The 25,871-nt window shown below is 35.1% G+C and overlaps 2 protein-coding genes across 2 annotated transcripts in view; one reads left to right on the top strand and one right to left on the bottom strand.

The window, feature by feature from the left end:
• GNG10 (G protein subunit gamma 10) overlaps positions 1 to 9,362 on the top strand; it is a 36,234-nt gene extending 26,872 nt beyond the window's left edge. Inside the window, exon 3 of the mRNA XM_059141193.1 lies at positions 9,087 to 9,362. The gene's annotated coding sequence lies outside the window, so the exon portion shown is untranslated. The remainder of the gene's footprint in view (positions 1 to 9,086) is intronic.
• SHOC1 (shortage in chiasmata 1) overlaps positions 1 to 25,871 on the bottom strand; it is a 73,625-nt gene that overhangs the window by 12,968 nt on the left and 34,786 nt on the right. Inside the window, exons 13-23 of the mRNA XM_059141220.1 lie at positions 23,940 to 24,065; positions 22,406 to 22,582; positions 20,351 to 20,455; positions 17,175 to 17,353; positions 15,806 to 15,878; positions 10,839 to 10,911; positions 9,153 to 9,331; positions 7,323 to 7,440; positions 6,582 to 6,693; positions 4,687 to 4,808; positions 467 to 560 (exon numbers count right to left, since the gene is read on the bottom strand). Coding sequence (XP_058997203.1) covers positions 467 to 560; positions 4,687 to 4,808; positions 6,582 to 6,693; positions 7,323 to 7,440; positions 9,153 to 9,331; positions 10,839 to 10,911; positions 15,806 to 15,878; positions 17,175 to 17,353; positions 20,351 to 20,455; positions 22,406 to 22,582; positions 23,940 to 24,065 — 1,358 coding nt within the window. The remainder of the gene's footprint in view (positions 1 to 466; positions 561 to 4,686; positions 4,809 to 6,581; positions 6,694 to 7,322; positions 7,441 to 9,152; positions 9,332 to 10,838; positions 10,912 to 15,805; positions 15,879 to 17,174; positions 17,354 to 20,350; positions 20,456 to 22,405; positions 22,583 to 23,939; positions 24,066 to 25,871) is intronic.

Below are 25,871 nucleotides of genomic sequence, written 5' to 3'. Positions count from 1 at the left end.
TTCAGAAATGTAATTGGTGTGAATATTATGCAACAAAGGGGGACAACTAGAAATAAGGAGATTAGTCAGGAAGTTGCTTTAAAACTCTAAAAGAGAGATGAAGGTCTGAATTTAAATTTTTTAAGGCCTTTAATATTTATTATTTTATTTTATTTATTTGAGAGAGAGAGAGCACGAGCAGGGGAAGCAGCAGAGGGAAGAGAAGCAGGCTCCCCGCTGAGCAAGGGGGCCACACACGCCTTGAACCCAGGACCCTTGGATCATGACCAGAGCCAAAGGCAGGATGCTCAACCAACTGAGCCACCCAGGTGCCCCAAGGGGCCCTTCTTCTAGAACAGAAGTTTAAATGGAAAGAATATTAACTTTTTAGTTTATTGTAATGTTTCTTTGCACTGGGCACTTGAATTTGAGTATAATTTTGGTTTATGAAAAATACTTATAAACAAACATTTAAAAAAAAGAATACCTTTACATCCAGTTCTTCTGATTTTAGCCCAAATGATACCAAAGCTGCATAAATCAGTGCTAGATGATGAAGTGTTTTTTCTGTAAGATGGTACCTAAAAAAAAATTATATTACTATACTTATACTCATTTGATATCTGATTGTTCAGCATGTTGCAGACCTTAAACTTACACAATCTGGTATGTCAATAGTATCAATTAAAAGAACACTCCTTTTTCCCCCACTATGGGTATTAAGCAGATCAGATTGAGTCTTGAGCTATCTGCCTTGAGCTACTGACTTTATCCACTTTAAGTACTCTAAGCAGCAAAAAGGAAATTTATTGGTTCATATTACTAGGAAGTCCAGGAGAAGACATTATTGGATCCAGGGACTCAAACCATGTCATCAAGACAAGGTCTCCTTAACTTATTGGCTCTCCTTTCCCCTGCTGGTTTTTTTTTTACCTCGGGTTAGCTTTTTCCATAAGAGTGGCTGACAAGAGTGGCTTACTATGCTTAAACTGTTTGTACAAACAATGTGGTTTCTGCTGAACACCTACTTTTCTTCTTGGGAGTCTAGAATTTTAATATGCGCTAGGCAGAGAGTGCCTACATGATCAATCCTTAGCGAAAGCCCTGGGGTTTGAGTCTCTAGTGAGTTTCCCTGGTACACAACACTGTACAAGTGTTGTCACAACTCTTTCCTGTGGAAATTAAGCATATTCTGTGTGATTCTACTAGGAGAAGATTCCTGGAAGCGTCCTTCTAGCTTCCTCTGGATTTTGTTCCATGCACTTTTCCCTTTGCTGATTTTGTTTGGTAACAGTTTACTATAATAAATCATAGTCATGAGTACAAGTAAGGCCGAGTCCAGTGAATCCTTTTACCAAATCATCAAAAATCGGGGTAGTCTTGGGGACTCCTAACACATTTTCTTAAACAAGAACTAATGGCATGAACTACGAAGGTAATTCAAGCAATTTTATTTTGTACGTTGAATTTTCCTCATTTGGTCAGTTGATTAAGATATTTCTTAAACGTTTTATATATCTAAAAGTATGGAAGTGAGAAACCTAGAAGTCTGAAAATAGCTACATTTTATAATAATAGCTTATTGTAAATAAGTAACTCTTCATATCCTGAACATCAAACTATCTCAGACTTACATAACTGGGTTTTTTTCCCATGAAAATCTGGGTAAAAATAAGTGTGAATCCCTCTTTTTGGCTGTACTTCAATTATACCTCTGGAATATAGGTGACTAGCAATCTAAAAACAACCTAAACTTTTTTCCTAAACAGTTTTATCTATAAGATACTTCCAAGCTCTTGAAAAAGTTAAATGCTTCACAAGTAAGTTCCAAGCTTAAAATGCTATACAGCCTTTACTAATATTCAAAATGAAGATTTTTAGACCTAAATTATTATTTTTATTTTTCAATTTTGGTAGTAAGGAAAAGCAAGGTTAAATGATTTTCTAGATATTATTGTTATTAGAAAAAGAAATAAGGGGACACCTGGGTGGCTCAGTTGGTTAAGCAGCTGCCTTCGGCTCAGGTCATGATCCCAGCGTCCTGGGATCGAGTCCCACATCGGACTCCTTGCTCCGCGGGGAGCCTGCTTCTCCCTCTGACTTTGCCTTCCACTCTGTCTGCCTGTGCTCGTTCTCGCTCTCTCTCATAAATAAATAAAATATTTAAAAAAAAGAAAAGAAAAAGAAATAAGAACCAAGGTGTTTGGACTCTTAAATTTTAATTTGTACTTATGCCCCCCCCATAATAATAATTGTATACAAAGAGCTTGTATATTGGAGCTGTGTACTGATTGGAAAGTCAGTAAAGGAAAAGAAATCCAAATGCAATGTCAAATAAGGAAAGATCTCTATACCTTCTCTATACCTATCTCTATACCTTCTTCTTCTATACCTTCTAACTAAATAATATATTCTTAAAGACTTTATTTATTTTTGAGAGAGAGAGAGAGAGCACAAGCAGGAGGAGGGACAGAGGGAGAGGGAGAAGTAGACTCCATGTGGAGCAGGGAGCATGACACAGGGCTTGATTGCAGGACCTCAGGATGGTGACCTGAGCCGAAGGAAGATGCTTAACCAGCTGAGCCACCCAAGGCATGGCAGAATTAATAATATTTTAAAAACCTATTCTATGAGTGATGTCGTATGTGTTATGAAATACTGTAGAGGTGTTAAAAAAAAAAAAGGAGACCAGTTTGCAATTTAGTAGGAAAGATCCATTCATTTGATCAAGGAATATTTACCAAGTATCTACTATATGAAACAATGTGCAGTGCCATGGGGCAAGTACTCCAAAATGGTAATACGAAGCAAAATGTGATAAATGTCAAAGATGAGGAAAAGATAGAGAGCTAAGGAGACCAAAGGATGGAGAGGTCACAATTAACTATTTGTGTGCATGAGATGGGGGTATTAAAGAAAGATAGAATAGAAAAAGTGATATTTGGGGATAGGTTTTGAAAAATAGGCATGATTCACCAGATGAAATAGTTGGAGGAGATAGAGAATATTGTAGAAAGAGAGAAATATATCAGAAATATATATCAGAGAAATATATCAGATATATATCAGAAATATATATATATTTTTAAAGATTTTATTTATTTATTTGTCATAGAGAGAGAAGCGAGAGCAAGCACAGGCAGACAGAGTGGCAGACAGAGGCAGAGGGAGAAGCAGGCTCCCAGCCAAGCAAGGAGCCCGATGTGGGACTCGATCCCAGGACGCTGGGATCATGACCTGAGCCAAAGGCAGCCGCTTAACCCACTGAGCCACCCAGGCCTCCCAAAGGACCATATTTTTGAACCAATGAGCAATCCTTCTGGCTGAAATGGAAAACAATGAAAATTAAGCCTGAAAATATAGGTCAGGATTATATTCTGAAGATTTTGAATATTAGGGTGAATAGTATGTATGCATTCAGTAGATAATAGGGAAGTCAGTGAAGGCTTCTTATCAGAGTGAAATAATAAGAGCTTGATTTTTGAAATATTAATCAAATGTATGACAGATTATGGAGAGTAACATGGAGAGCCATGAGGTGGGAAAACAGTTGGTAGTCTATGTTAACAGTCCACACAAGATCTGAACCAAGATGTTGGTAATATAAATGGAGAGAGGGGATAGATAAAAAAGAGACTAGTGGTTACATCTATAAGATATGTTTTCTAACTTAGGTGACTAAAAGAAAGGCAAGTCATAAATAGCCAAAGGGCAAAAAAGAGGAGATACTGCTTCAGAAGGGATAGAGATAATGAACTCACCCTGGAACATGTTAAGTTTGAGAGTCTATAAAATATTAGGTTGGAGATATTTAATAGAAAATTAGAGAGACATGTCAGCAATTTCAAAGAGAGACTGCAGCTGCAGATATAAATATAATAATTATAGGCAGAAAAATGCTAATTGAAGCTATGGCAATGAATAAGGTTTCTAATGGATTGAATAGAAGAAAGAAGAGAATTCAGATGTATCTGTGGAGACTGGGACAAGAGAAGAGGTAAAGACAGAGAAAGTGGTTAAAGAGATCAAAACTGAAGTGTTACAGGCCTGAAGAGCTTCAGATAAGGAAGCACTGACAAGTCTTCAATACTGTAAAGCAGAGAAAGATAAAAATACTTTTGGAGGTGGAAGTGACACTGGGAGACAGATTAGTATAGATGTAGGAAAAAAGCCAGACTGCAGAGAATAAAAAAAGGAGGTGGAAGCTGTGGGTTCATAAAATTTTGAGATGAAGGAAAGAAGGGACATATAATGATAACTTGAGCCAGTGTCTTGGCATGGATTTTTTGTAATTTTTAAGTTAAGCATGTCAATGAAAGAAAGAATAGCAAGGTGCTATTTAGTTGGTAAACTTAATAAGTATTTGAGAGAAGTGATTTAAGAATGGCATTTTTAAACAGACAAGTCAGAACTAAAAAGTAATAAAAAGTGAAACACTTAAAGCAGCAACTCTTAGTGAACTAGAGGAGGCTGATTTGTACAGAATATCCCCCAGAAATATATCATCTCCAAAGTTCTGATTTGTTTTCCTTTCATTTTTTTCCCCCGATTTGTTTCCCTATGGGCACACCTCCACTTCGAAGATCCCTGACTCAATGCAAACTAGATAAGCAAGTGGAAAATTTGCATAGCTACTTTTATTCAAAGAGTAGGACCAAATAACTTAAGAAATAAAATGTGACTGTGGATGAAAAAATGTTTACTTACTGTGCGTTTAATGTTTTTTTGGTATACAAGATTATCCAACAATAGCTGTACTGGAATGATAATGCCATCAGTCTCATAATGATATTGTCTGATGCCTTCTCACAGTTCAATTCTTCTAGGTCCTACCAGAAAATAAATAAAATAAAAAGATTCACTAGGTTGAATAGTTGTTATGAAATTATTATTACCATATTTCAGTAATCTAATATATATATATTAAATGTAATATATATATATATATAAAACTATATTGGGGCACCCAGGTGCCCCAATCTTAGCAAACCTTAAGCAGGCTGCAAGGAGCCTAACTTGGGTTTACAATCAATTATTTTTTAATTTTTTATTTTTTACTAACATAATAATGCATTATATAATGCATTATTAGCCCCAAGGCTACAGGTCTGTGAATCACCAGGTTTACACATTTCATACAATTAATTTTTGATAGAGTGAATGATTCAGGAAGTGTCTTACTCTAACATTAAATCACGTAACTATGAACTAAAAAGTTTTGGGATGCCTGGGTGGCTCAGTCAGTTAAGCCTCTGCCTTGGGCTCAGGTCATGATCCCAGCATCCTAGGATCCAGTCTCACATCAGGCTCCTTGCTCATCAGGGAGCCTGCTTCTCTGCCTGCTTGTGCACGTACTCTCTCTTGCTCTGACAAATAAATAAATAAGATCTTTAAAAAAAAGTTAAATTAAATTAAAAGTTTCCCAAATGATATTTTGCCCTAAATAATTGTTTTTTTTAAAAGATTTTATTTATTTATTTGACAGAGAGAAATTACAAGTACACTGAGAGGCAGGCAGAGAGAGAGAGAGAGAGAAGGAAGCAGGCTCCCTGCTGAGCAGAGAGCCCGACGCAGGACTCGATCCCAGGACCCTGAGATCATGACCCGAGCCGAAGGCAGCAGCTTAACCCACTGAGCCACCCAGGCGCCCCTAAATAATTGTTTTTTAAAAACACTTTAGGGGCACCTGGGTAACTTACCCAGTGAAACATCTGCCTTTGGCTCAGGTCATGATCCCAGGTCCTGGGACAGGGCCCCATATTGGGCTCCCTGCTCAGGCAGGCACCTGCTTCTCCCTCTCCCTCTGATGCGCCCCCTGCTTGTGCTCTCTCGTTCCCACCTTCTCTCTCTCAAATAAATAAAATCTTTTTAAAAAGCTTTAAATATATAAGACATAGTAACTCTTAAGAAACCCTCTAAAGAGCTTTGTTTTTCCATTATATAATTCTTATACTGTTAACATTTGTTCATGACCAGACTTCTACCTTACCATATTTGCCATTAATTTATATTCCATCACTTCAAACTTGGTTTCTGCTCCCCATTTCCACCCTACTGAATTAATTTCTTTGTAATTTGTACTCCAATCAAGCAAACATATCAGGGAGATTTAGTCAAGAATTTGCACATTTTAAATTCTAAACTATAGGGCTTTTTTTAAAGAGAATTTTTCTTTTTTCTTTTTTTTTTCAAACTGGCTTAATTGCAAGCAATCCCCACTTACCTTAGAGGAAATCCTGTATTACTAAACATGCATTAATTTACTGCCACCTTTTAAGAAACATAGTGGCTAGGATTTGATTTTTAAGGTTTTCAACACTGTAATATTCTATAAATATATTTTTAAATAGGTCAATATATAACATTAAAGATTCTATATTTGCTTTGTCTTCTTAAAGTATGCTAAAAATTGTAAGACATTAAAGAAGCTTGATAATAGTCATTTTCCATAGTCATGATTTTAATACTTGTCCATTTGCAAACTTTTGGAAGAAAACACTAATGGATTATAGTTAAGCTCTCTATACCAAAGCTAATACTAAATTACATGGTCAAATATACTGTACTATATTTAATTTATACTTTTTACTGTATAATTTTACCTGCAAAATTATGGCAGTGTGTTCATCAACTGTCACCACTACATAACACTCTGTACCTCCAAAGAGTTTCAATGACTCACTGCAGCATCTCTCCACTAGTGTGATATTATACCTGTAAAAATCCATATTTTGGGGTGACATAATAAAATGGCTAAGAAAAATTCTTTAAGAAAAGTTGTATTGTCCCCCTGCATACTAAATTATTTGAACTTCTGTGCTTTTTCATACATCAATTTATTCCACTTTACAAATTTGAGGAATAAAATTAAGATTTATTCAGTACATGTGACAAATTAGTTGAGATGTACATTGCCTTATGTACTTCATTTAGAACATCATAGTTCTATTTCCCATGCAATATTTAAAGCCCTCTAAATAGGAATACTCATTTTCAATATTATCAATGACCAAAAGATATGATCATAAAATTTGCAGGGAAAAAGCACATAAAGTGTTCATATTTGCTGACAACAAAAGAAATTAAATTAAGATATAAATTTAGACAATAATGAAATTTTTTTTTCACAAGATTGATATATATTGCTAAAAAAGATAATATTCAGTAATTAAGATGTATACTACAGGGATAGAAATGTGACTTGACATAAACTCTCTGGAAAACTATTTCTATGTGATATAATTGCAACTTCAATCAGGGAGAAATATGTCACATATATAGCACAATGTTTAGCCATTTAGGATATATATACCTTTGTTAAAGTTATGAAGTCAATAACTTACTTGGATTCTAGCAACTGAAGTATTTCTTGATTATTAAGAAGTCCTTCAGATGCAAAAAACACATATGGAACCTGTATTTCCAGAAGAAATCCACCAAAACTATCCAGCAAGGTGCTTCCTGAATAAGAGAAAGTTTATAAATACTTCTCTTTTTTCTCATCCTTCATCTCTTTCTCTTTTTTACTTAACATGAGAATAGCAAGTGTATGTTCAAGGAGTAGCACAAAAATAAAACATAGTCATTGTAAAAAATCAGAAATCAGAATAAAGAAAGGTCTGAAGAATAAAATAAAAACCACATGTTATCCTACTACCTAAAAATAAAACAGCATTAACAGAATTTACTAAAACTACTGTATGATACATTAATAGGAAAATATAAATACATCAACAGATAAATGGACAGAGAACATTAATAGGCAATTTACAAAAGAATGGCTATACAAGATCAAGTCACATCTGAAAAGACATGGATAATCAAAGACATCATCTGTAATTAAGTAACGATAATATAACATATTATATATATTATATATTTATATATATATAGTTACTTTATATATATATGAAATATATAATATTTTATGCCTATAATTCTGTCAAAGATTCAAAAGAATAATAATACCTACTTACAGTAAAGACACTGGGGAAAGGATTCTCTTATACTTTCTGTACAAATATGAATTGAGATAGCATTTCTGGAAGGCTATTTGGCAATATATAAATGTGTGTATACCTTTGACCTGGCAACTCATTTTACTTCGTAGAACAAGTATATAAAAATAAGTAAAATATATAAGCTACTATAAATCTTATAGTACAATAGTTGAAAATTGAAGCATTATAAATGCTCCAAATAAGGAATTGGTTGAATCAATTAAGTTCGTCTTTGAGAGAATGGAAGAAGCCTCTACATATAAACTGAGATATTTATCTTTTATCTTTTTGGGGGCCCTCACTTAATCAATTTAACAATTTAATTCTTTTTTTTTAAGATTTTATTTATTTGACAGAGAGAGAGAAATCAAAAGCAGGCAGAGCAGCAGGCAGAGAGAGAGGGAGAAGTGGGCTCCCCACTGAGCAGAGAGACCGATGCGGGGGCTCGACCCCAGGACCCCGAGAACATGACCTGAGCCGAAGGCAGTCACTTAACGACTGAGCCACCCAGGCGCCCCAACATTTAATTCTATATATCAAAGATTCCAAAGTAATCATTATGGTGACTCTACTTTTAGCATTGAAATGGAATATCTCAGAATTCAAACTCCCCACTCAGACTTGAGGTGAACAGAAAATAACTTATGGCAAGTATTGAAAGGCTTGCACGGGACTAAATGTGTATAGGCTTTTAATTTAATGGATGTGAGAATTCACAACCTGAGTCATATGAAGTGTTGCTGAGAAATACAAAGAAACCAAAAGAGATTTAAATTCTTTTTGAAGTGTTTGTGTATAATTTTTTTTTACACATTAAGTTTTCTGAATCGGCCAACCTACTATAACAGAATTTTCCCTTAAAATTCAATAAAAAATACTACTGCATAGAAGTATCAGGTGAGGATTAGATAGAATTGAAATAAGTTGTGGTATAATAAGTAAAATTTAGCATTTAAAGGGATGATGACAAATATAACCAGTAAAGCTTACTTTACAAATGAGCAAAATAGAGTAAGGGGTAAAGAACTGGCCCAAGGTCACATGGAGTGCTGAGGTTAGAGCCTGAACTCAAGTTCTCTAATGCCATTGCTCATTCTCTTTCCACAGACCAGAAGCAGAAAACAGACAATTTCCATTCTACTACAACAAAAGGATTTTAGTTTATATCCTTACTCCGTAAAACTGTGTCTGGAAGAATCACTTTGAAGACCTTGTGAGGAATATTCAATTTCTTGCAGTGTTTAGTCCAACAGGAGTTTTCTACAAAATTATATTCCACCACAAATGAGAAGTTACTCCAGGGGAAATCTGATCCAATATATTGATTATGCACAACTACACAGGAACTTTTACTGAAGACAAAATAAAGCCAAGAAAATGGAATTATATTTGTGTCATTATTTACTTGAAAGGTCAAAAGATGATTGTTTGGGCTATTTTATTCTTCTCTAGTTTATACTTGCTTATGCTGGAAAGGCACTGGTGTATTTTCTGTTGATTTGTTCTCCAGTTGTGCTAATTCCTTTTTATCTTTCTTTTTGATGGTCATACATATTTTTTAAAAAAATTAAAGTTTAAAGATTAAAAAAAAGATTTTATTTATTTATTCTAGAGCTAGAGCCAGCCCAAGTGGGGGAGGGAAAGATGATGATGAGGATGATGATGACTATGATGATGATGATGTGGAACTTGATCCCAGGACCCTGGAATCATGACCTGAGCCAAAGGCAGCTGTTTAACTGAATAAGCCCCCAGGTGCCCCTTTTAAGATTTTATTTTTTAAGTAATCTCTACACCCAATGTGGGGCTCAAACTCACAACCCTGAGATCAGGAGTTGTGTGCTCTTCCAACTGAGCCATCCAGGTGCCCCTATGGACATACATTTCTTTAAAAAACAGGACCTAAAAAACTGTTGACTATTTCACATTATCAAATGCAAGGGACCCTAATTTTATTAACTGAGTCCTACCAATAACAGACAAGTCACTCTATGAGAATCCATTTTTTACACATGTAAGGTTTCATCTTTGAGGATCTACATAATAGAATATTACCTAACAACTTTGAAATGATTTTTCTTTTTCTTAATGAGCTTCATAGGTAATTTAGCAATGACAAAAAACAGATACTTAAATATCATAACTTTATCTTTCCTATCTTCAAATTCCATATAATAGCACTTATTGTAATGAAAATTCTCTACTGCTGCTTTCTATCTAAAGCAATCTAGATAGATAGCAGACCCAAGTTAAATCTTTTATGGGCTTCTATTTGACTTACAACTTCTCTTTTTGTTATCTGGCTCCCAATATTAGCAATAAAAATTTCTACATAAAATAAGGCAAAATAAAAACATTTTTAGATAAGTCAACACTAAATATTATTATTAGCATGCTTTTACCAAGAGAATTTCTAAAGAATGTACTTTAGGAAGAAGGAGAACTCAAAAGAAAGGAAGAAGATAAAAGAAACAATGCTAAGCAAACTTAGAAAAAAAAGAAAGGAAGAAGATAAAAGAAACAATGCTATGCAAACTTAGAAAAAAAAGAAACAATGCTAAGCAAACCCCCCCAAACTGGTATAAACATGATCTAAACGGGTACTTCCTGTACTAACAGTAACACTGATAATGATAAGTGGGGGACATTATAGCAAGATTAAACTAAAATTCTGGACAACAATAATATATAACACACAAAGCAATGACCAGAGTTGAAGTATTCTAATGTAAAACACTTCAGGAAGAGGAGAGACACATTGATTTTGAACCTTTTAAAAAGTTAAATTCCAGAAGAAATTGTGCTTTTCCTATGGAACTGGTATGCTTATTCCCCATAGGTGAAGAAATACATTTTTACCCATTTAAAACACCTTCAGATTCCAGGAAATCTTTCCTTTTGTTGTTTGAATGTAAGACAGTCAATGTTAAACCTGTTGGGGAAAAAAAGAGTAATAAAAGTGTTTTTCAGTGTTTTGTTCATATATAATTTTTAGATGTTATATATCTCATTACTATAAAAAATGAGATAAAGGCCTTGAACAAGGAGACTGCTTAAAATACAATTTGTTGAATTATTCTTCTGTCTGTGGGTATCAGAAAGTTTGAAGCTTGGGCAATATTTCTGTTGTGTGTGTATGTTTTTTATGTACAAGCATGAAATTCCGAGTTTATTATGTAAAATAATAAAATGTATCAAAGTCTTAATTTTAAAGTAGCCAAATTAAACACTCATCCATTTGTGCATTTTACTTTGCTAAAAACCCTGGTTGATTTTACCTTCTTTCTCTAGTCAAAAATTTAAGTATGTAACTAAATAGCAAGAGACTAATTTTGATGTCCCTTTTTCCTTTTTTTTTAAAGATTATTTATTTATTTATTTATTTGACAGAGAGAGAGATCACAAGTAGGCAGAGAGAGAGGAAGGGAAGCAGGCACCCTGCTGAGCAGAGAGCCCAACTCGGGGCTCTATCCCAGGACCCCGGGACTATGACCTGAGCCGAAGGCAGAGGCTTATTAACCCACTGAGTCACCCAGGTGCCCCTTACTCCTGCTTCTTAATCATAATTTAAGTTTCTTATGTTACTGATTTTTTAGCAAAATAAAATGAATTTTAAAAAATTCTGTAGCCACAATACAGTTTATTTTTGGTAGACATCATTGGTTTAAGAATAGCTAATTCTAGTTAAAGTAAATTTTACACTCTATTGGTGTATTTTTGTCAGTTGTAAGGTTGACAAAGGCATGATGTGATAATGACAGAGTAATACTTAATAATTTTATGTTTACTTGGCTTGATATGTCAATAGTTTTGGTCAACAATAAGAAGAGGATGAGTAGTACTTCTCTTTTTATATAAATTTATAAAGTCATATTATTATTATTATTTTAAAGATTTTATTTTTAAGCAGTCTCTACAACCAACGTGGGGTTCAAACTCACAATATTGAGATCAAGAGTTGCATGGTCCACCCACTGAGCCAGCCAGGCACCCCAAACTCAAACTACTTAAAACCTAATCTCTTTAGCTGATTTGTCTTAGCTATAATCTTAAAGCAGATTACTTGCTAAAAGCATTTCTAGGATCTTGCAAGCACAGAGAAGATGAAACCACATTTCTACTTGCTAACACTAGACAGAAAAAGGCCTCACTCCTAGACATAGAGGATAGCTGCTCATTAAAAAGATAGAAAAAACATTTTTTCAGCTTAAGGAGTAAAATATTTTTGTGTCAGTAAACCTTTTTGAAAAAAATAGCAGAGTAGTGATGATATAATCCCCAAAGCCAAAAGAAACACAATAATTTCTATTATTGATATTATTAATACTATTAATAGCCTATTAATAGCCCAATAATAGCCTATTAATAAAGAAGTGATACATGCAATAATAGTTTGTCCATGTGTCTTAAGTACACCAAAAGAAAAGGTGCCCCATTAAGTAGGTTTAAGTAATCTTCTCTATGGGGCAGGAATATTTCCTCAGCCTCTTTACAAAAGTATTACTTCAGTAACCTAAATCCCTTTGTTTCATAATGCTACATTGCTTAGCACTTTCCTAATTAAAAAAAATGTTTTCAGTTACCCCGATTCCAGACATGTGTCAAGTTCAAGCCTCACCAATTGTCAACTACTACTTTTAACATTTATGGTACTAGTAAAATATTGTGAATTTGGTGGATAAGACCTCATCTTCCCAGGACAGGAAACCTGGATGAAATAATAAGACCCAAGCTTGCAAATTTGGACTCTAGACGTATGATAATGTCTAGAAACAGCACCTTATAAAGTTCTATTGGAAAGAGACTTCCATTCTCATATTACTATAATTTAAAAGTTAATTTTACCAAGAGCACTGATAAGCCGACATTTGTAATATTTGTATATAATTCAGTTCAGTTTTTTTCACTAGTCTCAGTCTACTATGTATATAGAGAGGCATTCATTAGTTCAGTTATTCAATTCATTTTTATTAAGTTCCTTCTATATTCCAGACATTTCTGTGGGTGCTGGGAATACAAATTAGGAAATAGTCCTTACCCTCCAGAAGGTGACATGCTAGTAAGGAAGAGAAAATAGAATTAGTTGTTATAGCCTAGGATGGCAAGAAGTGCCTTAAAAATATGCACATAATTCACTAAGAGCACAGGGGAAAGCATTTACATCAAGGCTTCCTGAACAAATGTTTTAACTAATTTTTAAAGGTTGTGTAGGAGTTAGCTGCTAGAGAAGGGAGAAGAACATTCTGATAGCAGGAACAGGAAGCATAATATAGGAAACAGCATGATAAATAGCTTGGTAGGTGTGGAGGCCAAGAAAAACAAGGCTGTATCCACCTCCAGTCTAGCCCTAACATCGCCCTCCCCTCCATAAAACTGAAGGAAGCTGAAGCAGAATAAAATGCAAAGTTAAACCTAAATCTCACTAACAAGAACGCTTGATAGGAGAAATGTGACATTCCACCAGGAAACTCCCAATTGTCGTCATGTTAGTGCCTCATCAAAGGGAGAAACGGCCTTAACTTGATAATAACCAGGCCTCCAATACCCTGACAGTCTTTTTTACCCTGATAGCCCTTCTGAACATCCCCTTTGTCCTCACCTACTGCTGAGCCAGCAGTCATGGCCCAATTATCTACTGCCAAGTCAACTCCCACTCTGCCTTTAAAAACCTCTGACTGTAATCCGGTTCAGGGTCCAAGTCCCTACTCTGCTGTGTTGGGTATACTTGGGCCCAAGCTTAAGCTTGTCAAATAAACCCTCGTGTGATTGCATCGGTGTTGGCTCCTTGGTGGTCTCTCGGACACGAAAACTTGGGCATAACAGTAGGGCTACAGCAAAGGTATATTTGGAGATGGTATGGAGGGCAGAGAAATAGTAAATAAAGGGTGACATAGGTTGAGGGTGGTATTTTATTTTATTTTAAGATTTTATTTATTTATTTGACAGAGAGAGAGACACAGGGAGAGAGGGAACACCAGCAGAGGGATAGGGAGATAGGGATAGGGAGAAGCAGGCTTCCCACCAAGCAGGGAGCCTGAAGCAGGGCTCGATCCTAGGATCATGGGATCATGACCTGAGGTGAACGCAGATGCTCAAAGCCACCCAGGCATCCCTGGTATTTTATTTTTAATACTGGAGGGCTTAAAGATTAAGGAAGAGTCTTTGGAGAGGAAGGTTGGGTAAGGAAATAACTGATGGAGGAACACTGATGCAAGAAGACCTGGGATCCAAAGCAAAAGTGAAAAACTGGTTTTCAAAAGGAGGAGGTTCACCTCCTTTACAAAGAAAGGAAAAGATAAAAGAATAGAAGAAATGAAGGTAAGTTTGTAGATGGTAGGTTGTAAGATGAAAGGTTGTTAAGTATTAAGAGACCATTAAAGATCAGAGAAGTTAAGTCTGTAGTGGTATTAAACTATCTGATTTTCTCTGATAATGCTCAGAAACTCGTGTATAGGAGCAGGGGGTTAAATATCTTGATGGATTCAGAGCTGAGAGTAAACAGAAGGTACAGCAGAAGGACAAAATTGATTAAAGTCATGGGCACATCACCAAGTCTGGAAAGAGAAAAATGCTAAGGAGTTAATTGATTACAAGAAAGGAGTTGACTGGGACGCCTGGGTGGCTCAGTTGGTTGGACGACTGCCTTCGGCTCAGGTCATGATCCCGGAGTCCCGGGATCGAGTCCCGCATTGGGCTCCCAGCTCCACGGGGAGTCTGCTTCTCCCTCTGACCTTCTCCTTGCTCATGTTCTCTCTCACTGTCTCTCTCTCAAATAAATAAATAAAATCTTTAAAAAAAAAAAAAAGAAAGGAGTTAACTGATTACAGAGCTCTAAGTTGCTGAACATCATGAAAGAGGTAAGATAGTTGTGGACAGAGAGCAATGTATCAGAGTTTAAAGTTCAGAATTCTGCATTATTACAAGGTTGATGGCATAACCAAAAGGTGAATACTATTACTCCTGTGGAGGTCAATGAAACTACAAGGTCAAGGTGTTGACCTTGTACAAACAACAAGGTGTTGAATGAGCCATTCACATTAAAGGCACTAGGATAGTGGCAGGACTAGGAGTGGAAAGAATACCATGAACCAGGTGCGCAACTGTCCGGGAATGTGTGGGTGGTTACTAGATGATGGCAAGACAATGCTGTGGTAATATGGCATAGCTCAGATGATAGAGAAATAATGTTGTTGGTTTTTTTTTCAAGGTTTTATGTATTTATTTGAGAGAGAAAGAGAGAGAGAGAGCACAACAGGAGGAGTGGGAGAGGGAGAAGCAGGCTTCCCCCTGAGCAGGGAGCCCAATGTGGTGCTTGATCCACCTGAGGTGAAGGCAGATGCTTAATGACTGAGCCACCCAGGTGCCCTGAGAAATAATGTTTTGGAAAGGATAATGGAAAGCAAGAAATGGCCCTTTCAATCCTATGATTGGTATGTATGTATGTGTGTGTGTGTGTATACACACACACACACACACACACACATATACATATATATATACACACACGTATGTATATATATATATATATATATATCTCATATATAAGAGAAAGAGAATTATCAGCTTCTATATGAAAGGGATACAGGGGAGGCTGTATCATCTGCAGAAAGCTGGGTTCACTTAAGACAAGGAGATAAAAAAGGAAAAGGGTTTACATATAAGCAATGGGTTCCATGGCACAAGGTGGAAAAGGCTGGCAGAGTATGGCAATCCATACATAAAATGAATTTTATGTTATTATATCTTAATTTAAAAACTTAGATCACTACATTTTCATATGTTTCAAACATCTGTTATCAAATGAGGCATAATTTAAAACTCCCTACCTTCCATTTTGTTAAGGATTTTAATGAGTAAATGTTTTTCACCATCTGAGTCCATTCTTATTATAATCAGCACCTGATCAAAAACAAGAATTTCATATATATCTGAATAATTATTCTTTTTCATAGTTTTGCTACTGTGATAAAATAACAAGCTTCAATGGTTACATGAAACTATTGATAAAAAGATTACCAAGTAAATATTTGTGCTGTAAAAGATATCAGTGCTTAAACGCAAAGGAATAAATTCTGGTAAGATCAAATATCAATTAGGAAAATATTCTGGAGTAGCATTCTTAGCATTCATGTACTCCCATTAGGGTGACTGTATACATAAATTGTTTTTACCAGCATTGTTTGTGTTAAATTCAACCCAAACAAGTTTGAACTAGTGGGAAAAAAACAATGATTTATTGCTATACTTTCCTAGTTATCATTATAGGTTTTTTTGTTTTTGTTTTTGTTTTTGGTTGAGTGCGGGGAGAGTATAACAAATAAATTATAATTTTAAAATTTCTTACTGATTATTTTACTTTATTTTAATGACAAGCAAGTTATCTAAGTAACCACAGAGCTGGAGACAAAGACACAGGAGGGACAAAGAAAAAAAAGGAAGAAAAAGGCCAAATTTATCCAGATTTAGCATAAAGCATTTGAAATGTTTTTCAGCTTGAAAATATTTAAGAAAGTCTTTCCTCATAAGTCTTTATCAATGAAACCTTCATATGATTGAGGTAGGGTGGACGAAAATTTCCAATATGATCCAAAACACAAGTTAATGCTTTCTTAATAGAATCACATAAGATAAGCTTCTGGCTCAATATCTAAAATTAATTATTGTAGTTCTGTTATTTGGTATATGTTCATGAATTTAGACATACCAGACAACAGTTCTGAGATCTGGAGAACCAATTCATAGAAAACTGCATATAATAAAAATGAAAGTATTTTTATTTTTTTATTTTTTAAAGATTTTATTTATTTATTTGACAGAGAGAGATGACAAGTAGGCAGAGAGGCAGGCAGAGAGAGAGGAGGAAGCAGGCTCCCCGCTGAGCAGAGAGCCCGATGCGGGACTCGATCCCAGGACCCTGAGATCATGACCTGAGCCAAAGGCAGTGGCTTAACCCACTGAGCCACCCAGGCGCCCATGAAAGTATTTTTAAATTCAAGATACATGAACAGTGATGCAAATCATCCTTTTTCTGGGTCCAATTCTGTTTTGTTAACTTACTTAAGGAGAAAGCTATCAAGGGTTTCTCTAGAAATAGTCTAGATTATTTCATAATTTCAGAGTTAAATGCAAAATTTTATCTGACATTCAATTCTTGTTTACGCTGATTACTGTCATCTGCTTTATTCCAGCATTTACCTTAATCTGTTGCCCACTTTGCATCCAACTTAGTATCTGACATTGTAGTTCTTGTATCTTGTGGTTGGTTTCAGGCTTTTTTTCCCTAATAAACTGTACAATCTCCAGCTGTCTGCAAATGTCATCTAAATAGGAGCCTAAAATATTTTTGTAGATATCTTTTGCATTTGACAAATATCCTGTTAAAAACAAAAGTAGGGGGAATGTGCGAAGGCATATCTTTTTGTTCTTTGAGAAAAGCCATGCGTCATAACAGAGTTTAAATTTCCCTTAATCTTTTTCCGATTTTGATCAAACATATTGACTAATGAAAACCTTAAAACTGAGTGAGCTGAAAAATAATACCAAATGTCTTCTTCTAAGCTACGTAATGACATACTCTATATATCCTCTGAATATACCCCATCTTTTCCTGCCTTCTGGCTTGGTCTACACTTACATGCAAGTCCTATGGAAATATCACTTCATTGGAATTTTCTTGGTATTTTATCTATAGAGTTTTTGTACTTGATTTCTTATGTATATATATGACAATCTCATTAATCTATAAACTCCTGGGATATAATCCATGATACTTATGCATAATTCATTTATAGAGCTGCTAAAAGAGCAGAGCCTAAATTCAGACTCACTAAAGCAGTTTCTAACAGAATGCTGAGACCAATCCCTGAAAGTTCATATTCAGTAAATCTAGACTCTTTCTCAGGGATTTCTGCCTAAAAGCTCTTCCTGCTTCTCTAGACCTCATCTTCTGAAAGAGAAGTCCAAGCCAGTAGCATCCAGTTTCAATGGCTCACTATCATCTATAGGATAAGGTCTGAACTCTTTTGTGCAGCCTAAAAGGCTATTCATGATTTGTTTCTTTGTTATGTCTTCAGGCTTAGTTCCTATTCCTTTCTACCTTATTCTCTTCGATTTAGCTACATGCAGCACACCCACTGGGTCATTCTTCTGGGCTCTCAATTCTGCCTATAATACCCTTTCATCCTTTCTTTTCTTGGCAAACTCCTACTTGTTTTTAAACAAATATTCAGCTTTAAGGGTAACAGTCTTGATCCTTTGTGCCATTAGTACATATTGCTGCTCTAATACCCATTACACAATATTGAATTTATTTCTGGGTTTAACCTCGGGAGTGAAACTTTATACCCTTAGTCTTGAAACTCATTAACTTCCTAGCTTGGGAGAGGTAGAAAACCAGAAGCTGGGAGAAAAATACAGAATTCTGGAAGGCAGCGGGCAGACAGCCAAACCCCCATGGATCTTTCTTTCTCTGCCACTAGGCAGAGAAAAAGAAAAAAGAGGACAATCTAACTCACTGATTTTGAGAGGTTTAGAGGAGTGAGACAGTTCTCCACTAAAAATGTCCAAGCTGGCTAGGTTATTCCTTATGGCTTGGTTTGTTTTCCAACAAGGATTTTACTTTCATAGTATTCCTCAAGGTAGCCAAACAGCAATTCTCAAGTTTGATTTGGTGAAAGTATTCCTTTAAGGAACAAAAATAATTCAGCTGAAGTACATAGTTCTTAATGGTCTCACCTAATCCTGGAGTAGATTGTGAAAGTACAAAGTACTTAAACATGAATATATCTCAAGTAATCCTCCATAAATATTACTTCTCCAATTCTAGCTCTCTAATACTAATAAGTATTGAGCAATAGTGAGTCAAAATTGCACTCTCTTTACAGCACTGGGAGCTCAGATACTCTATCTAGATTCTGACATTCTGCCTTATGTTATGCTTTAACAATCAGCCTAGCTTTTGAAAGAACTGATGATCTTTTATGGAAGCTGAAAAGTATAATGAAGACAGGTGACTAAACAGAGGGGCAAGTAAAACTACGCCTTTACACTAATTTCAGGTACTGTAAACTAGGGTGAGAGTCCCCAATCCATACTTGTCTGGGGATGGAGATAAAACAACCAAATCCAGCATCAACACCCAAATGGTTTAATTAGAGGAAAAGCACCACATTGGGCTTTCCAAAAATAACTGTAATTCAGTTTTAATACTTGGCCAGATAATACTAATATGATACTTGGCCAAATATTATAACTCCCAGTGCTGCTGAGGGAGTACAGTTGTAATTCACTGCTGCTCAGTACTTACCAAAACCTTGGATTAGAAAATACTTGTCTGGGTCACAGATAAAACAAAACCTCTGGGTCACAGATCATAGTAAAATTATTTTCACTTTATATTTCAAGTAAGTTCTAGAAATTCTAAACTATAAAACAATTCTATAAGTATACCATTACTAAACAAGTCTAAATAATCCTGCAATAAGGAGTCTCAAGCAGTAGGGTATTGAGAGAGATATTTAAATGATTTTGATAGTTTACTTTTTATTTTTTTTTATTTTTTTAAAGATTTTATTTATTTATTTGACACAGAAAGAGAGCTCACAAGTAGGCAGAGAGTCAGGCAGAGAGAGAGAGAGAAGCAGGCTCCCTGCTGAGCAAAGAGCCCGATGCGGGGCTCAGTCCCAGGACACTGAGATCATGACCTGAGCCAAAGGCAGCGGCTTAATCCACTGAGCCACCCAGGCGCCCCTGATTTTAATAGTTTAGAAAAAATTTCTAAAATCTTTAAATTTTCCAATGTATTCAAAATAGCTTGATTTTTATTCCTCCAGTAATTCATATCCTAATTTACAGAAAAAACTAAAAAAAGAAATTACAAAATATCTACTATTAATAATTTGGTTATCGTATATATATTATATATATTATTATATATGTATGTAACATATATTATATTATATATAACTATATATACCTATAGTATATATAGCAAAGATTCAAAGCCACATTCAATGAAGACCTAAAATGTACATGGCAAAATATCTTACATTAAAAAGCAGTATATGACAATGATTATACAATCAAATCTGTTTAAGGCATTATGACTCTGTAATTCAGGCCTAAATTAGAGAATCCTAAACCTATTTTCCTAAGTGATGATATTTATTACAAATTGTTTCTTTTAAAGAATACAGGCAGAATAAAACATAATATTCTATTATAATTATGTCAAAATGTATATGAAGTTTAACGTGCAAGTATAAAAGGCTACATAATTTCTTATAAGGTGCATCTTTTTCAGAAAAGTAAGTTATTTCAGATGAAATATTTCAATAGGAAGAAAAGGGGAAATAAAAATTTTCCCCACTAACCCAATGCTGTGTCCAAGCTACATGTTAAAAGGACATCTCTAATTGTTACCAGAAGATGTAAGAGAGCAGCATGCTTGAACGTCACTTCTTTTTCATCATTTGTACCTAAGCAAGCAGAAACATATTTAAAAACATAAGATACACATCAGAATTTCAGAATAGGTATCAGAATGCTTAACAATAATATCTAACATTCTTTATTAGGTGTGTCAGACAAGTTTATTGTGAACCTCATTTTTTGGATGAGAAAACAGTCCGAACAAGGCTTAGTAACTGTCCAAGGCCAACATGTGAATAAATGGGGGAGCTGGCATTCAAACCCATATGACTAACCTTAGTGTTCATACTCTTGTTGCTTTCCCGCTTTTGGTAAGAATAAAGATCAGTAATTCCCAGTTATAAAACAAGAAGAAAATTAAACTTGTAACTTGCCAACTGGTGAAGATAAAGCTAGGTAATCCTAACATAAAGCAATACCTTGAAATGGAGGCAGAGATACCTGGGAATAATGACTGTCCAAAGATATGACTTGAGCAAGAGATGTATTCACAGGAACAGGCCAATTGTCTACTTAATGTGTTCCATGTAGTTTTATAGGTTTTTGAAGATGATAGATTGGATTTTACTGTGTGCAAAAGTGAAACCAAAAAGATGAATCTAGGCCACTGCCCCAATTCAACCAGAAAAGCTCTACTTTTCTGTTTTATATAGTGGGATCCCATGAAATATTTATTTGTATAAAAAGTTCTGCTAAAAAGTTTGAAAAGTGCTTATCTAATTAATCAATAAAGATCAAGGCAAATATGAAGTAGTCACTGGGAACCAAGAGGCAACAGGAGAACCATTTATGAGTAGTATATCCAGCCCCTATAAGGACTTGTGGAAACAAGATGACCTGGAAGGGATGTGAACAGGGTGAGAAACCAGATTTGATATCATTTTTCTTCTTTAGGAGAGTATTTCTTGAACATCTCTTAGAGTGCAGATTTGCAGCTGATGAATTCTTTTAGTTTTTGTATGTGTGAAACATCTTTATTTCACCTTTGCTTTTTTTTTTTTTAAGATTTAATTTATTTATTTGACACAGAGGGATCACAAGTAGGCAGAGAGGCAGGCAGAGAGAGAGAGGGGGAAGCAGGCTCCCTGCTCAGGAGTTGATCCCAGAACCCTGAGATCATGACCTCAGCTGAAGGCAGAGGCTTAACCAACTGAGCCACCTAGGTGCCCCTCACCTTTGCTTTCATAATGTATGTTTGCCTAGTTCTACACTAGGATTTTTTTCTTTCAGTATTTCATTTTATTTTTTAAAGATTTATTTATTTAAGAGAGAAAGACAGTGTGGCATGGAGGGACCACAGGAGAGGGGGAGGGGGAACCCTCAAGCAGACTCCCAGCTAACTGCAGAGCTGGACCCTGGGCTCAATTCCAGGACCCTGAGATCAAGATCAGAGTCAGTTCTGTTGCTTCAACACAGAATATCCACTGGGTTCTGTTCCTACTATCTGTCCTTGTGCTATAGTCTGGTGACTTTTTCAAGGGAGTAAGCTAGGGCAATAGTAGGGCTCATCTTACTTGTTTCCCATATCTCAGAAATCACTGTTCTTCACTGCCTGATGTCTAGGGTCTTAAAAACTGGTTTCATGTATTTTGCCTTTGTCTTTTCTTTTTTTTCCTGAAAACTCCATTCTTGGCCAGAAGAAAAGTCCAGGATTGACTTTAATTAATCTATTTTTTAACCTCCCCCCTACCTTAGGAGGGAACAGGTGGTTCAGATGTTCATAATATAGAGTTAATTTAGTTTTTGCAATAGGAATCTGTCAAGTAATATATGTCAATTAGGAGCATTACTGAGAAGCAATGCCAGATGGTATTTGTTACCTTTTTCTCTTACTTAGCTCACCCTCCAGTATTAGTTTATAGTGTCATATTCTGAATTAAAGTGATGCCTTCATCCATGACTAACTTCTATACCTTCTATATTCAATTTTTACTCATTTGATACAATAACCCATATGTTTTTATCCTTTTAAATAACATGATTTTATTTGTACTCACCTTGCTGAATAGCATCACTTATTACTTTTTCTTGTTCCTTTAGGAGGAATCTTGTTTGGTCAAAAATGACAGTGGCAAATGTCCAATTAGCGGCAGGGAGAGTACAGAGGCATACAAGTTTTTTTAAAATAGGAGTAGCTGCTGCTTCTAGGAGACAGAATGCTTGGCACTGGCTATCTGTGAAAATAAAAGCATTAAAGATAGTGTTTTATAAGGGTGGCATCCTGGACACCTGGGTGGCTCAGTTGGTTAAGCAACTGCCTTTGGCTCAGGTCATGATCCTGAAGTCTCAGGATCAAGTCCTGCATCAAGCTCCCTGCTCAGCAGAGAGTCTGCTTCTCCTTCTGACCCTCTCCTCATGCTCTCTCTCATTCTCTCTCACTCAAATAAATACAATCTTAAAAAAAAAAGAAAAAGCGGAGGGGGGGGGGCCTGGGTGGCTCCGTGGGGTAAAGCCTCTGCCTTCGGCTCGGGTCATGATCCCAGGGTCCTGGGATCGAGCCCCACATCGGGCTCTCTCCTCTGTGGGGAGCCTGTTTCCTCCTCTCTCTCTCTGCCTGCCTCTCTGCATGCTTGTGATCTCTGTCAAGTAAATTTAAAAAAAAAAAAAAAAAAAAGGATGGCATGCTCCTTTTGACAAACCAATTAAACATGTCACTTGATGGAAAACTGAACTACTTCCAAATTATTTTCTGAGTTAAAAATCATGAGACTGTATAGAGGTTCATTTAGGGTATTTATTCTAAATAAACTTATAACAACAAAATAAAACAAAAACCTTCTGTAAAATTTGCAGAATTTAATGATTATTCTGCCTATTAAATGTGTATTCAGTAACTAGTTTGGCATGGCAAGCATGAGGAGCCATATAAAAAGAATTACATTTTTTTTTCTTTTCCCTCCACAATTAGCTTACAACCTTAAGCTGAACAAAGTTACCACAATGACAAATTGTTTCTAGTTTTCACTAGAAAAGCAATACTTTAAGATTTGCATTATCATCTAAAGGTCATAAAACTGAACCAAAGAATTGAAAGGATACTAGAAACTAGTGTCATATTTCCTTATTGATTTTAATAATGAGCATGATGTTCTTAAGCAGACTATTCTTTAGGAGTCAAGGAATATTCTCCACATCAGAGGCAAAAATTTTAATCAGTATAGGAAACAATAATAGCTTCTTTAACATCACCCTGATGGTGGGTAAGAGAACAGAGGGAGTAAGCCTCTGCAGTTCATTCTTCTGACTGGGCAGAAGCGTCGCAGCAGCGGCAGTTTGCTGTTGTCTGAAAAATGTAGGGAAGCAGCAATTTAAATGAAGAAAGAAATAACAGTGAGTGGACTGAAGTAGGGAAATGGAAAGAAGAAGAGGCAGTGAATGGGGTGTTCAGGTGTGGGAATATCTTAAAAGTAGGAATGGAAGGAAGAAACATCTGAAACAAGTATGGCCTGATTCACACTCAGGAAAGGGCTTTCAAATTTACTTACTTAGAATGCACTTTAAAAACATACAGCATAAAAGCATACAGCATACCTGATGCTTGAATTTCAATGACATTATCCACTATCCTTTCCTGATTTATTTTCTCTAGAGCTTTATTAGTACAAACAGGAGGACTTTCTTCCTGAAGAGTCAAACAATGTTCTTTATCTTGAAATCCTAATAAAAATGTTAATTCGCATTATTCAGGGAAACTTAAACATTGTTTTACTTAAAATGCTTCCATGTAATACTATCACAATGTTAAAGCTTTTCCTTGAAACACATCAGGATTAAATTGAACAACTATTCAGGTCGACAGATATAACACAGTGCTGAATGGCAACAGCAAAAAGAATCTTGACATTGAATCACTGTTTCAATCTCAGTTCTGACACTAGCTTCAGTGTCCCCATATGTAATATATAGATAAATATACTTATTTTTAATATTGTTATAAAGATTAAACACCAAGTACAGTTCCTGATACCCAAAATGCACAAAGAGCTCAATATCATTTCTCTATGACTTTCTACATACCCCCTCCTTCTGCTACTAATTCTCTCCTATGCCCCAAGTCCTCCCTGGCTCTGTCCTTTCTTAATTAGGTCAATTCTTAACCACTCACCTTTCAGCTCTCAGGAATTTTTCTATAACCCTACTCTACTATATTGCAAGCTTCTCGAGGTTAGCAATGGTATCATCTTTATCTCTAATATGTATTTTAGTGCCTGGCATGCAACATTCAACAAATGTCACTTTTCTTCCTTCTTTCCTAGGTATTATAGAGTATTGTAGAGGACTACATATATATATATATATATATATATATATGTATATGTATATACACACACACACACACTATAGTTTTATATATATGTTAATGTATATATAAGTTATATGTATAACATATATAAAAACATATATATAACTATTTATAGTTACTTATATTAACTAGATAGTAATGTTATCTGTTAATAATACAATTACAGGGTAATTTTAAAATTACAATACCATCTTAAAAGATTTTAACATATGAGTTTTAAATACATGGTGAAAATCAATGGAGTAAAATATCCTAAACTAGATTATGCTATTATTTTCAAGTTTGCTTTTAATTAACTATAAGTAACTGGAATAGCTAGGATTAAATTATATGAATTACTAGAGTTTTTGAGGGGGCCCAGTAAGTTGTAACATTCTTTCTTGCCCCTGAATTAACTATAAAATAAGGCAAGAAGTAAAATATATACCAAAATATTACCTCTTTTACTAATAAAGTTTAAGCTGGAGAAAGGAACTTAGTTTGAGAGTCAAGTGGGCTTACTAACTAAACAGCAGAATTGAATGTTAATAATATATGAGACCATAAGACCTAACTATGCTGTAATTCTCACACATAAATATTTTTGTACTTAATTCTTCTGGGTAACATATGTCAAATATATTCTAGTAATTTTAAAAACACAATACCATCTTAAAAGATTTTAACATATGAGTTTAAATACATGGTGAAAATACTTATTGTTTCTTTACCAGAAATGAAATGATACGACACATACTACCTTTGACATGGTCATAAACAGTGAACGTAAAATAATTAGAACTTACACAGAACTCTTCAGTAAATTTAAAAGAGTAATAAGCAATCAAATGGGCAAAGTGTTTTTAAGTACACATTAAAATGTAATACTGAGAACTGTCAGCTAAAAGAGAAAAAAGAATGGCAGAATGATCAATAAAAGTTAGAAATACTGACTCTGTGTGGCCAAGTTGCAGAAAGCAAGTTTTACAAATAGTGGCTTTTCTTACAAGTTCAAAAGCACTTATAAATTTTTTGGAAAATACGTATCTACATCCATACCTAAATAGCCACATCTATCTCCATACGCAATAAGTATCATGAATGAATGTCATTTTGTTTGACTTTGAAAAAGAATATATTCTGTTCAAAAGATCTTTAAATTTTACCTTCTCTAATAAATT

Source organism: Mustela lutreola, chromosome 12 (assembly GCF_030435805.1).
Source record: "Mustela lutreola isolate mMusLut2 chromosome 12, mMusLut2.pri, whole genome shotgun sequence".
Taxonomy (NCBI): domain Eukaryota; kingdom Metazoa; phylum Chordata; class Mammalia; order Carnivora; family Mustelidae; genus Mustela; species Mustela lutreola.
Note: the sequence above shows the minus strand (reverse complement) of the source record. Positions and strands in the feature narration are given on the sequence as shown.